General features: G+C 33.0%; 1 protein-coding gene across 3 annotated transcripts in view; it reads left to right on the top strand.

Annotated features, from left to right (window-relative positions):
* The window catches only part of LOC125051797 (paired box protein Pax-6-like), a 45,443-nt gene that overhangs the window by 27,196 nt on the left and 3,880 nt on the right, over positions 1 to 14,367 (top strand). For all 3 annotated transcript variants that reach the window (XM_047652353.1, XM_047652354.1, XM_047652355.1), the window contains exons 5-6: positions 922 to 1,174; positions 11,690 to 11,866. In XM_047652353.1, the coding sequence (XP_047508309.1) occupies positions 922 to 1,174; positions 11,690 to 11,866 (430 nt within the window). The remainder of the gene's footprint in view (positions 1 to 921; positions 1,175 to 11,689; positions 11,867 to 14,367) is intronic.

Below are 14,367 nucleotides of genomic sequence, written 5' to 3' on the forward strand. Positions count from 1 at the left end.
TACTTAGCCTACCTTTTTAGTGCATACCAAAATGGAACATTTTGCTATGCTACCCCAGAGACTGTTCGGTTTTTCGGAACGAAATCTTTTTAGATTTTTCTGTGATTTTTTTCTATATAAACCTGAGTTCAAGTTCTTAACTAACAAAAAAAATAGGTGTTGATCGTAGAGGGTAGATGAAAATTAAGGGTTGTATGTATTTTTTTGTATGCTGTATCATAAAAAAATTAAAACAAGTAAAAGTGTCTAAGAAATAAAAATATTTTATTTGGGGTGGACACCCCTTATCACTCAGGGGTTAGAAAGATAAATAGTAGCCGATTCTCGTCGACTTACTAAATATGCATAAAAAATTCATAAGAATCGGTCGAGCCGTTTCGGAGGAGTATGGGAACGAACATTGTGACACGAGAAGAAGCAAGACTGAGATTACCTATTGTACCTACTTATAATGCAATCTTTGTGTCACAATATTTTTACCCCTCACTTCACAGTGTTAATATATGTATATCTGTTTCTTGTTTAGTTTCTACGTTTATACCTGTGTGTGTATTTATGTGGCAATATAAGTTATTTTATTTATTTAAACCTATATGTTAAAACAGTTGTGGGTCTTGAGACAAGCTGAGGATATAGTGGTGTGGAAGCAGCAAGTCGACGTATCGGTTAGGGCTTTTAAGACCTTCAGTAATGTAGTCTTCGAAGAAGAGGAAGAAGTTTCCAAACTGTAATTTAGGATAACACTCGATTTGTTATCATATTAATTGTTAAAGTCTTTTAATCACGTCATGTATTCTTCATCGTTCGCAACAGAGGATTAAAATATATTTTAAAGTCATGCCTACTTCCACTTGATCAATGATTTAGATCGATCAAAAGTAATTTAATTTACGTCAAATAAGCGCATTATTTTGTACACAGGTATCATCCATCAACCGAGTTCTACGAAACCTGGCAGCTCAGAAAGAGAAGTCAACAAACCAGCAACCGTCGTCTGATTGTTCCACCCCTGTGTATGAGAGATTACGGCTTTTGGGGACTCCGGGGTCCACGCCAAGTTGGCCTAGAGCCCCTTGGCCAACACAGATCGATACTCGCTCTCCTTATCAGCTTCACAGTCTGAGCCCTGGACCTCAGCTAGGCTGCAATGGAGATTTAACGGTGATGAAGAAAGGTGCGTGTTTAACATTTAAGTTGAATTCAATATTTTCTTAACAGTGCAATTTAATATTTAAAAAAGCTTCGGCGTTTAATTATTTTTAAAATTGTTGATATCACGTGTATTTTTATAGTCCTTTCTATAAACTCCAATGTTGTTTTTAAATCTTTAATAAATCTACTTTGGTATAATAGATAATATTTCACTGCTTAAGCAATGTATTATAAGTAAATTATTATGCCAATTACATGAAAATAAACAAAAACATTTTATTACTAAATGGATTTTTAGTAAAACATATAATTTCAAAACTCCCAACATGAAAAATAACGAATAACCAAAAGTTATTTCAAAGCGGAACCGTAAACCGCAGCTTTGGACAGACGGGAATAATTAAAAAAAAAACAGCAAAATGGCAATCCGCGTTCGGTCACAGTCTACAACTTTTTTCCTCGGCATTTTGATAGTCGATTTGCGGCTCTCCCCACCCCCCACCCCCCGTCAAAAACATTACTCTGCCCATCCGCTTGGAAGATTTAATTTTCATTTTTATCTCAAACCATCCCCCTTTGTAGTGGTTTGTAGTCTGTATCCAATTAGGTTGGCTTTGAACATTTTTCTCAAACTCCGCAACTGTATGAAACAGTTATGGAATTTTTAATTTCAATAGATTAAAGATTGCCGCGGGTGCAAGTCGAAAAAATATTGATTTAAAATTCGAATTCTTTAAAACGTCATCAGCCAAGAAATACCATAAATTACGGGACAGGTCTATAGATATATTATCTGTAATTAAAATAAGAACTAATAGTCATACTGCGACATAGAGCCTGATATCAAGTTTTCTTACATCCCTTTTTGGTTAAGAAATTGTTCGTTCTTAAAATAGCACCTTAAAGCTCCAAGACAAGGTCAAAGGAGCCAAAGAATAAATCCATTAAGGACCAAAACTAAATAAAACGTACTGAAGGGAGGTGAATGCGTCAAAGCGAGACCGGTATACAAAACACGTCAAGTGCAAGCGGGACAAAACCTCGTCTGGCCTCTTAAGATAAGGCGAAGAAAAATGTCGCAGAATATTTATTCGGGTCCCTGATAAATGGTTATTATGGGGTTCCGTAGTAGTAAATTAGTGGGATATATGGTGTCGGTTGAATATTTATTTATGCGTTGAGTAAGTTATGGTATCGTTAGGGCTGACCGCGGTGAAATGGCACGGTTTATGGCCGCTTTATTGAGATCCGGGATATTGATTATGATAAAGCACTGTTAAGCTTTCCTTAGACAATTATGACATAAAACAACTTCTAAACATAGTTAAGGCATTTATTTCTAAGTCTTTAACAATACCATTTTTTTTTCTTATCTGTATTTTTCTATAGAAAATCCCACAGATTGTGCGACAAAAATATTTAACAAAACTCAGCCGGCCAGTTTTTCCAACGCATAGCTAACGGGGAACCTTAAGTTGGCGGGGGGAAATTAATTTTTTGCACTTTTTTTTGGCTCTATCAACTGTTCGTTAACTGTTCTTCATTGTTCTATCAAAAAAATTTTTTGTTCGTTCTTATTTATTTTTTTTTTAATTATAAAAAAATTGACCCTCAATTTGGCACGAACTATAGATATTTTGATATTTTTTTTTTTCTAATAGTTTAGAACTATTCAATAACTGTTCGTTCAAAAAAAAGTGCAAAAAAATTAATTTCCCCCCGCCAACTTAAGGTTCCCTAGCTAACGTAGGTAGTCAAACATACTCAAATCATCAGTTGTCAAAATGCTTTGACAGATGACAATATAATTGAGTGTCATCTGCCTTTCATATTTGTTGTCTTTGCCCATCCTACTACCTACTTGAAATCATAGTATAGACCGTTTTACTCAAAGAAAAAAAACCAGTGCTGCTCCAACCTTTTTAGGTCTTGGCCTCAGATATGCCTGGCACACGCCGTCGACTTTTTGGGTTTGGCAAGAATTCTTTTCCTGTTTTGATTCCTTTTCCGTTCTAGCAACTGTTAAATGCGCACATAGACAGAAAGTCCATCGGTGCACAGCCGGGGATAGAACCTACGACCTCAGGGATGAGAGTCGCATGCTGAAGCCATTAGGAATTAAAAAGAACTTATTCTCTTTGCAGAAACTATTAGTATCAAAACATAGGGAAAATTAATTAGGTACCTACATCAAAAATTACTTTTACAGTAAAAAATCTTTTGAGATTGAACTTATTTTGCAGTACACTCCTTAAATCTTCTTATATCAAAGGAAATATAGGATGGCGTGAATAAATATTATCGTAGATATTTCCATATTGAGAAGTTCACGTCAGACGTAGAACTGACGCAAAATATATGAATATACTCTCAGACTTACTGGCACCGGGACTGAATTGTATTTTTCCTTTCGAATTGATTATATAAATATATGGTTTACTATCTATATATATATATCTATATATATATAATGAAAATGGTCTTCGTTTGAGGCACAATCACGCCTAAACTACTGATCGTATCGACATGAAACTACCACCATTCGATGCGAATTTCCTAGATGGTTTATGGCTATTTATTTATTAAGTTCCGTTCCTTCATTTTTTTATTGCTGTTTTACTTTTATGAAAATTTATCCATACGGACTTCACCGCGGACACATTCGGGGAGGCTTCCTAGAACCTCTAAACGTCAACATCTGTTAAAAACTCGATTTTCGAAATATTTCAATTTTCTTAGCGGGAAGTTAAAAAGAAGAATAATAAAAATATGAAAAAAAATAAAATAATGAAACATAAAATTTATTTTAATTCGTCCAGCAAAGCGGGCGCGAAACGGCTAGTATATAATAAAGTAATAGTAATCTGCCCAAACATTAACTTAAAGTATACTCTTTGGTATAAAATTAGGTACTTTAAGTTGACTTAACAACCCTTATACTTCACATTAACACATATTCATTTATATTTTTAAAGTATTAGAAATTTAATATATATAAAGCAGTGTTGGCCTAGTGGCTTCAGTGTGCCACACTCATCCCTGATCGTAGGTTCAAACCCGGCTGTGCACTAATTTACTTTCTATGTGCGCATTAAACATTCGCTCGAACGTTGAAGGAAAACATCGTGAGTAAACTAGCTTGCCTTAGACCCAAAAAGTCGATGGCGTGTGTCAATCACAGGAGGCTGATCGCCTACTTGCCTATTAGATTGACAAATGATCATGAAAGAGATACAGAAATCTGAGGCCCAGATTGTAGCGCCACTGAGATTTTTAAATACATATAGGTACAGAACAATAAAAATTGTTTTGAATCCAGTAATAATATAGTGTTTAGTATAATATAGTTATTTTATGTGTTTACAGTTGTGTTAATATATTCTAGCAATCTTTCAATATATTATGTGACTATGTAAAGTGTAACTATTTAAAAAAAATAGACTCTTCTTATGAATACACACATTAATTTAGTACTGTTGATTGAGCATTTAAGACGAAAAATTTGTTACGTCAGGGATAAAACGACCTTAGGAGAATGTCTTCTGAAATATTAGCAGAATTTTAAACAATATTTAACAGAAGAATTTGCATTTGAAGAATACTCGAATTCAAAAACGTATTTTAAATCACAGACAAAAACCCCATACAGATAAATAGTTTCATAAATTCAAACTAGATTGCAGTTCGAATATTAAGAAAACTCTATTTATTCAACATTTTCCGAAGTCTTTGATCATCCGACTAAAAGGCTATATTTAGTATTAATACGAGTACATCTATTCAAAATAGCTAACACGTAGCACAAACGCTATGTACGTGTCGGCAGATACAAAGTACGCCGCAGCCCTTTGATCTGCGCTTATGTACTGTATATAACCCTTGCTTTTCGTATGTCTTCTGTTTTGATTCACTCACTTATGTAAATACATACTCTATACACTATTAACTATCAGTCTTTCTCTTTCTCAATAACTTTACTAACTAAAAACGTTTGGAGATAAATGTTTTTTATTTTTAAAGGTTTCAAAATTTAAGAATTGTTTAGAATTGGATAAATTTTGCTTTTATTTCTAAACAATGAGGGGATTATAACACACTTTTGTTCTTATAACTCTAATGTTGCCTTTTCAAATAAATAATTGTAGCATTATTTAAATACGGCCGTAAAATTAAAAAAAAAATATATGACAAAACATTGTTACGTTCAAGAATTGAAAGGCTTTTCAGTATAAGCGATACTGTCTATTAAAGTAAATGTAAAATCCTAATAGACATATATCTACGGCAAAATAGCAATTAAAACGACCCAACACAAAATACGCTATTGTCCATACCACCAATGAGGGTGCACCCACCGTGAAATGCGATTAACGCTTTGACAGTAGATGTGTGAAGAACACTGTAGCTAAATGATCGTCGTACGTAAATACTAATGTATACCCTACGTATGTTCATTTGCGTTTTGTTAATCTGAGTTCAAAGAGATTTGTCTCTAATAGAGGTTAGTTATGAGTGGAGAACTCCAGTCTCTGTATAAGATTTTACTGTGTGGTCAATAGATAGATTAGTTCAATTTCAATGAAGAAGGATATATCTCTTATAATATTGAACTGTGTATTTTATGATTCATACCACGTTAGTTAGACGTAACTGTAACTTCGCCATTTAGCTAATTTATTAAACTTTTCTAATCCTTCAATAAATTGAATAATAGGTACAAAACTTCCTAAATTACTTAATAATTTACGCAGATGTAAAACAAAGGTTAAATAGCCCAGTGAATAGGCTATCTCGCTCTTACAACTTATTTACTAAAATTAATGCAAATATGTCAATATTTTACAATAATCTTACAATTTTGTACATCACTCTCTTAATGAGGTTTAAATTTCTATTTAGTTTTAGTTACTTTTTATTTTGAGGTTTGCTTGTGTTAAATTATTTCCTTGCTAGAGTTACGTACACTAACATTAGTTAGGTTACATAATATGTAATATGTATATATATGTATATATTTAGTTAATAATTATAAGCACAAACAAAATATTAGCGATCATCGCACACTTAAAGCCAGAATTAGGCCTATAGTTTTTCTCCCACTCATAAATTGAAATATAAAATTCTCGTTTCTGATAATATCCAACAGGCCGACATATAAGTATACGTGTCACTTAAATTTAAGGACTCTTAAATAACCTAATAATATACTAAAAATAACCTAACCTAACATAAAATACACAAAGTAGTAGGACTTTACGCATACATGTTGTTTTAAGATAATATATAAAAGGTTTTATTTATTCAAACAACACACAATTCAAATAACACCTAAAAAAAGGTCCCGAAGATACAATTCGTCAAAGCTACTTATAATATTTAAAACTAAAAGTATTAATTAAAAGTGATTATATCGTGCACACTTGTAATAAACCAAAACCTAGCACGTTAATCGTGCGAACGGGTTGTACAAAGGGTTTAGCAGGGCCAATAACGCATGAAACAGGATTATAAAACATGAAAACGCTCGCTAAAGGGCGTTTTGAACAACCCTCCGCTTACATGTAATTATAGCTGTTAATTTACGAGTTTGTATTTAGGATACCTTATTTAAACACAGTCTAATAACCGCACTCAGAGTTGTTAAGTTGTATCTAATGGTAGATTAAGTAATTCTAATTAGATATCAGTCTGATTTCTTCTTATTTAAAGACGTTTAGATTTAACTATGATGTTAAAATTACATGCTTTAACCTGTCTAAGGTAACTGTCAAAACAATGTTAGTTTAAAACAGCGAAAAGAACTATCAGTTAAACCCCCTTTTTTCATTTTTGAAAATATATTTAACAAAATACAAAATTCGTGTTTTGGTAAATCAATATATTAATTTCAATGAATAATATAAATATAAAAAAGTTGTTCGTTTTATATTTGAATATAAAAATAAATCAATGCGAAAACAATATTAATTTACGCAAATTAGAAGCAACACCACAATTCAATATATTTTAATTAAAACGACAATATTAAAACCGCGTCTATCAACCACAATGGATATTAATTTAAAAATCCATTAATTCGGTATCGAAATAGCGTTGTATGAAATAATAAGGTAAAAAAGGCAAGGGTGGTGGGCGGCGCCGCGTTAGTGCCGCCCCACTGCGCAGCGCGCATAAACAACATATAATTATATCATATGACATATGCGACGCTTATGTACTATGTGCCTAGACTTACATGCATGTTTATTTAAAAAAGGAATAGAAATGTTTTGGAGTTTACGATGTTTTAAAAATAGAACGTATTTAGATTGCGATAACAATTACGTAAAACAACTTCCAGGACGTGCTGGGTTGTCTTATCTAGTATATTTCGCATTTCTTAGGAATTATATGTTAATAGAGAGAGCCGAGATTAAGTCCCGTACACTACACGTACCTCAGATCAGCCTTGCGATTCTGTAACTCACTTTTCGAACTCTCACAGCGGTTTTCGCAGCGGCGGTCGCGCTCAAAACAATCGTGAAGCAGTTATTTTGCGATTTGGCATTCTGATAAACAATAAACTACAAGCTCCCTCCGCTTGTCAAGACGTAATGTGAAATTGCTTAACAGAATACCAGGAGATTCCAAAAATGACGTGAGTGACGAAGGGAGCGTTGTTAGTGCGAGGTGAACTCACGGATTAACAGGATCGCACAGCACGTCTTGAAACCAAGACAGAAAAAAGACAGTTTGACTTCTGTGAAGAAGAAAGGAAATGTTTCACCATTTTGCTTTGAAGATTTAGCTTTTTCCAGGGCTTTAGTAAATGGGGGTAGACATAACTCTTGTATCATGTTTTATTTGTGATAAGCACGTGGAAACACTAAACATCAATCTGATGTGAATAAACACACTTACAAATAGAAAATTAAGAACCAGTAACAAGTCTTTTTAATCACGGCCCTGAAAGACCTACCGAGGTTTTTAAAAGATAAATTCTACTAATTGTGGCAGAATAAGTGCTAACTGCATAACAGCCTACGATATCTTTTACATTGAATAATGCAGCAGCACAAACTCATTTTATTGCAACTAACTTTCGTACGAAAACTATTTCAATGAAGTGTTGGAAAATTACGTTGCGTTCTAGAATCAAAAACAAACGATTCACCACAGTCATTTCTACAGTAAAAGTTCGATTTAACTATTCTACAGTTACTGTGTTACGATTAAACTCAGGTTTGGGTTTAGAAATATTTATGACTACTAACTCTAAGCAAGTGCGAAGAAAATAATGCTAGAATTTTAACGATTTAGTCAAACTGAATCTTTCTAGATTCCGGTTAAATAATTAAATTACTATATAATCTAAGTATGTGTCTCAAATATCTATTGAATGTTTCATTCTTAACATAGTAATTAGTAGGGCAAAAATAAAAATAAAACTATTTTTACGTTTAAGCGTAATACCAATTAACTTTCATTTTTTTTCCCAAAATTGCATTGCCAAGTATTTATCTACTTTTACGTCATAAGACTCGTTAATTACAACAAATATCTTGTAATTTAGTAGGAAAACAACGCTTAAAATAGCCAGGGGAATACTTATGTATAACTATTAAATGTAAATGATATTTTCCCCTCGCACAGTCGTATCGGTTACCACCTGCGGGCCTTTCCGCCGTTTTCCTGCAAAATGGCCGACGCGTGACTGGAGTGCTAACTAGAAAAATTCATATTCCCTTTTTGATAAGCCTGAAATATCACTTAAACGTGAGTCATTTGTGACTTTATGCCTTGGTACTTTTTAATAAAAAATAACGTTAAAATGTATTATCAAAGACATTTTAGATTTATATACGTAGTTTCACGGACAAGAATTTAGAAATAGTAGTTTCAACTTCTATTCATAAAAAACGCGGTTGCAGTTTGAACTAAAGTTCTTATTGTTTATATTATTATGATGATACAGATTGGTCGCTATCTTCTTTACGGAATAGATCAGTGTGTGCACAAGTTTGTGGTTAGCAACGACGTAAGTGTAAAACTTTCTTTAGAGTTTTTCACTTACCTTATAATGTTTAAATGAAATGTACTTAGTACTGTATAGTATGATGACGTCTTTTTCCATGGCATATTCCCTGTCTAAATCAAAGTGACGTTAAATAGAGACACATCTATTATCTGATAGCGATCTTCGTACAGTGTGCCTTCATGAAACATTAATGTTTTCCCGCGTGACAGATGGGCTCCCGATACACCGAATGTCATTTTCTGTCCGCGAACACGCCAGGGTAAAGTCACCCGTATGACGATGGACCGACGGTGTAACCGTTACGACGTGTTTTGAAGATATGAGATCATGTTTCGAGGTGTCATATTCGTTTGCGAAGTGAAGTGGGTGGGCTTATAATTACGAAAATGTGTCAGCTTGTGTTTGTACAATTTTGTAGCATAAAAACTATTTACAAGATGATGCAATTTTCATTAATCTATCTTATAAAGAAACTCCGCCTTGAATAGGAGAAGCATACATGATGTAATCAATTCGTATTAATTAACTTAAAACAGCCGATTTATTATTGGAATTAAATAGTATACTTAATAATATAAAGTATATGTTTCAGCATTAAATAATATTTCCTTAAAATTGTCACTCTCAATTGACTGTCGTAGTGTTTATATAAATTACCGATAATTATATCTATATAATAAACCCTTTACTCGTTGGCATATGAAGTATCCCTTGGTAGAAGTTAAAGAATTTAAATTCCTAATAATGTACTAAGGTAGAATACAGATAAGGTATATTACCAATCTTTAAAGTCTTTAAAACAAAATCACCTTCAAAATGCCACTCCATTATTGGCCATACATTTATAAGTTGATAACGCTATCGCAGGCAGGGTTACGTGGTAGGCTGGGCTGTTATCGTGTCTTTCCGCATGAACGCGCGAGTTACAACCACTCCCCTGCCCCCCTGGATCCCCCTGGAACCCCCAAACACCCCACGGGTGTCTCGGTCCCCGCAGTACCAGATACCGAAGAATCTTGACACTTGAATGTAATTTACTATTTTAACTGGAGATAACGCGATAATAACTTGCAGACATGGGTTTTATTTTGAAATGTGACTTTTTATATTAGTTATGTTGAAAATAGATAATATACTTAATAAAAATTATTTAATATAGTGACGGTCACGTGCATTCCGTCACTAAATGTAACTAACACAATTTATGTTAGTTTCAAGATAATCTAGTTTATTTAAAATTAATTATTTTGGCAACGTACCAGAAATTATTTAAATATATTCGTAGAAATCTATTTTTATTTGTTACTATGGTTATACTTATCTAGAATTAAAATTACACCAGTATTTCAAATAAATTGGTTTATTTGACGAAATGTTGATTTTTACATACGAAACAATCTTATAAAGTTGGTAACCAAAATTAATTACGAGGAATACAATTTAAATGTTTTATTTAAATTAGTTACCACTTTCTTATAATATCTTTAAATAGATTAAATTAAAGGATCAAAGCTCTGAAATTTACTCGCCGGCTTACAAAGCGCCGCGGGCCCGATCTCGGATTAGTATACCGCAATAGACACGCAAATCACCGTTAAATCTATTTAAACAAGCCCCAGTCTATTTATCTATATTTCAAATAATTTACAGAGTGTATACGTACTAAATATTATTCAAAAGTCTCATCTGAAATTGTATGTACTACAGAAACTAGGTTTTAGTTACTCTTTGCTGTTTTATTAAGTCATTTACTTTTGTGGGCGGTGAAAATGTTCAACTGTTAAATAATTATAAGTCTTATTGACCACAGTTCATAGGATACGCCTCACAGTGTCAATGACAAAACATTAATTACATCATATTTAAAGTAAATGTCCTCAATATCGCATGTGGTACGTTTTTCTAGATAGCGCATTAAAAAAATATTATGTGCTGTAACACGAAAAAATACGGTTACACCAAAATGGTATATCTACGGATTATGTTATACGTTAATCACTACGCCTTAGATATTAAGAACCATAGATAATATGAATAAATCAAGAGTAACAAAGTTTTGAAAGCAAGTTACGATTTACGAGTGTTCCAGGTTGTTGAAACATGTGATAACGTACTCTTATCAAATACTATGAATTAGATTTATAGCTTTACTTTGTCATATATTCCAATTAATTTCCAAAATGTCAAACGAAAATTCCCTTTGAATATTATATTTAAATTATGACGGCTGTATAAACTTTTAATTTATTTCGCGTGTTTGTAACGGTTGCCATAAACTTTATATTAATATCTATACAAAAATCATTTATTAAAAACATTCATATATCTAGCGCAGTAAATAAATATTATATAAAATTAAAACGATTTTCTTTTAGGTTTTGACTTACAAATAAGTTTTGGACAACAATAGTAAATTAATTAATTTTTCATATTTCGGAAATTTTGTTCTGAAATTCAGTGTTTTGTTAAGTCTTTGTAAAATTTCACAAGAAAAACAATTACATTACTCTTGTACTTCAGGTGAAGAAACACTGGAGGGTATTGAAGGACTCAACTCCGATGAGACTGGGTCTGGGGATAATTCCAACGCAGGCTCTAGCGGAGCAGACGATGATGCAGCCAGGCTTCGTCTCAAGCGCAAGTTGCAGCGGAACCGCACAAGCTTCACAAACGAACAGATTGATAGCTTGGAGAGAGGTATTGTAAAATGTTTTATTCACTTGACTTGAAGGAAATGTGGTGAGAAAACCAGCTTGCTTAGACCCGGACAATCAATTATTCATACACAAGCATATTAATCACACAAATAATAATTACACAAATAACACAACTTTAATATTGCTTTTTGGGAGAAGGGGAAATGTAGGACAAAATGAATTGTTGTCATTTATTGATAAAGTTAAATCACTTAATGTAGAGAATATTGTCTTGTATACATTTCCTTACATCAAAGGTGCACCAAAGGAAAATAAAATTAGATATAAGTTAAACATTGTGTTGCACAATACTTTGACTACTAATAATATACAATTAAATTGTGACTTAGGTACACTACCTAATTTAATGGATATAAATTGTATATTTAAAAATAAGTATGTATTGACAAAGGATAGGTTCCGCCTACCTAATTATTATTTACAACAGATAGCTACTATGCTATCTTATTTTTTATTTACAACTAAAGCTAAACATTTAGCTTTTCAGACAACTGCTTCTATTGAGCAGATAGCTTTTCAGACAACTGCTTCTATTGAGCAGCTTAGCTTAAAAGAATGTAGTGATACTTGCAGTAGCACTTCATTAAGTATTAATAATTTAAATTAGATAGTGTGACAATAGAGGCAAACTCTAGCAATAATTTAGTACAACTCAGCTCAACGTGTAATATTACTAACAACAACTGTTTAAACTTGATGCATCAAAACATGCAAGGTATGTTGGGCAAAGAATTAGAATTGGAGTTGTTTTTAAAATCAAGTAAAATTGATGTCCTATGCATTACCGAACATTGGCTTAGAGAATGCCAAATCATCTTTAACTTTGATCAGCACCAAGTTGCAAGTTCGTTTTGCAGATTGTCGGCGATTCATGGGGGCTCTTTGATCATTGTTAATAAAAATTTAAAGTATAAAGAGCGTAATGACATCGTGTGTCTGTCTGTAGAACACTCTTTGGAAGTAGCCTGTATAGAGATTGAGAATTGCATTATTTTAAGTGTTTACAGACCACCAAGTGCATCTTACGATTTTTTTGAAGAAAAGTTGGAGGAAATTTTGTGTAAAGTTAGTTTTAAGAACAATAAGTATATTATTGTATGTGGTGACTTCAATATAAATTTATTAGAAAATACCTCCATTAGTAAAAAATTCAATCTGTTATTAAAATCTTACAATCTTGTTAACTTGTTTCTTGAGCCCACTAGAATTACAAGCTCCACTGCTACATGTATAGATAATGTATTTACAGATGCAGAGGCAATGCAAACCTCAATTACAACTGATCTTAGCTCAGATCATTGTGGACAGTTAGTGGCGCTAAAATGTAAAGCGGTTAAACAAGTAAATAAGAGCAGTGTGTTTGTTCCAGTGAATAAAAAGCGAATGGTGAGATTTAGACATAATATAGGTAAACGCCTACCTTTATTACCGGTAGGTACTACCGTTGATACACAATACAACAATCTAAGTGATTGCATTAATAAAGAGTTCAACACCATCTTTACCCCAAAGAAAGTCTCTCATTCGCAGTGTAAATCGTTTAGTGATTGGGCGACAGCGGGAATTTATAAAAGTAGACAACGGTTGTATGACCTTTACGCTGAAAAGTCATACAATCATAATGAAGAATTTATTCTTTATGTTCGAAATTATTCGAAATTATTTAAGAAAGTTTGTTACGCGGCCAAGTCCTCAAATATCAAAAACAAGATTAAAAATAGTACCAATAAAACTAAAATGACTTGGAAGATAATTGATAGTGAAACTGGAAGAGTCAGGGATCGCAATCAAGACATCGAACTATGTGTCGATAACACTATAATCAAATCTAACGAAGAGATAGCGATTGTTTTTGATAAGTACTTTTCTGACATTCCAATTTCGACTACTAAGTCTCTTCAATCATCTCCCGCCCTCGCTGAATCGCTGCTTAAAGATAATGTAAACGAGTGCAAGGTCAGTTTTTCATTCCGACCCATTGGTGCCGACGATATAGTGAGGATATTTAGAACCATAGATATTAAGAACACTACCGATCTTTGGGGTATTTCTGTAAAAATAATTAGTAGCATAATTGATGTAATTGCTCCCCATCTAGCTATAATTTTCAACAATTGTATTAAAAGTGGCGAGTTTCCCGATCTAATGAAACATAGTAAAGTTATTCCTTTATTTAAAGCAGGTAGTATGTCCGACCCCAGTAACTTTAGACCAATTTCCGTACTACCTACTTGTAGTAAAATATTTGAAAAAATTATATTAAATCAACTGGTAATTCATTTTAACGTCAACAAATTATTACATAATAATCAGTTCGGTTTTACCAAGGGTCGCTCGACAGCCGATGCCGGTGTTGAGTTATATAGATATATAGTTAAGGCTTGGGAGGAGTCGCATGACGCTTTAGGTGTTTTCTGCGACTTATCCAAAGCATTTGATTGTGTCCAACACGAGACCTTAATCGGGAAACTCCGTCACTAT

The sequence above is a fragment of the Pieris napi genome, chromosome 8 (assembly GCF_905475465.1).
Source record: "Pieris napi chromosome 8, ilPieNapi1.2, whole genome shotgun sequence".
Lineage (NCBI taxonomy): Eukaryota > Metazoa > Arthropoda > Insecta > Lepidoptera > Pieridae > Pieris > Pieris napi.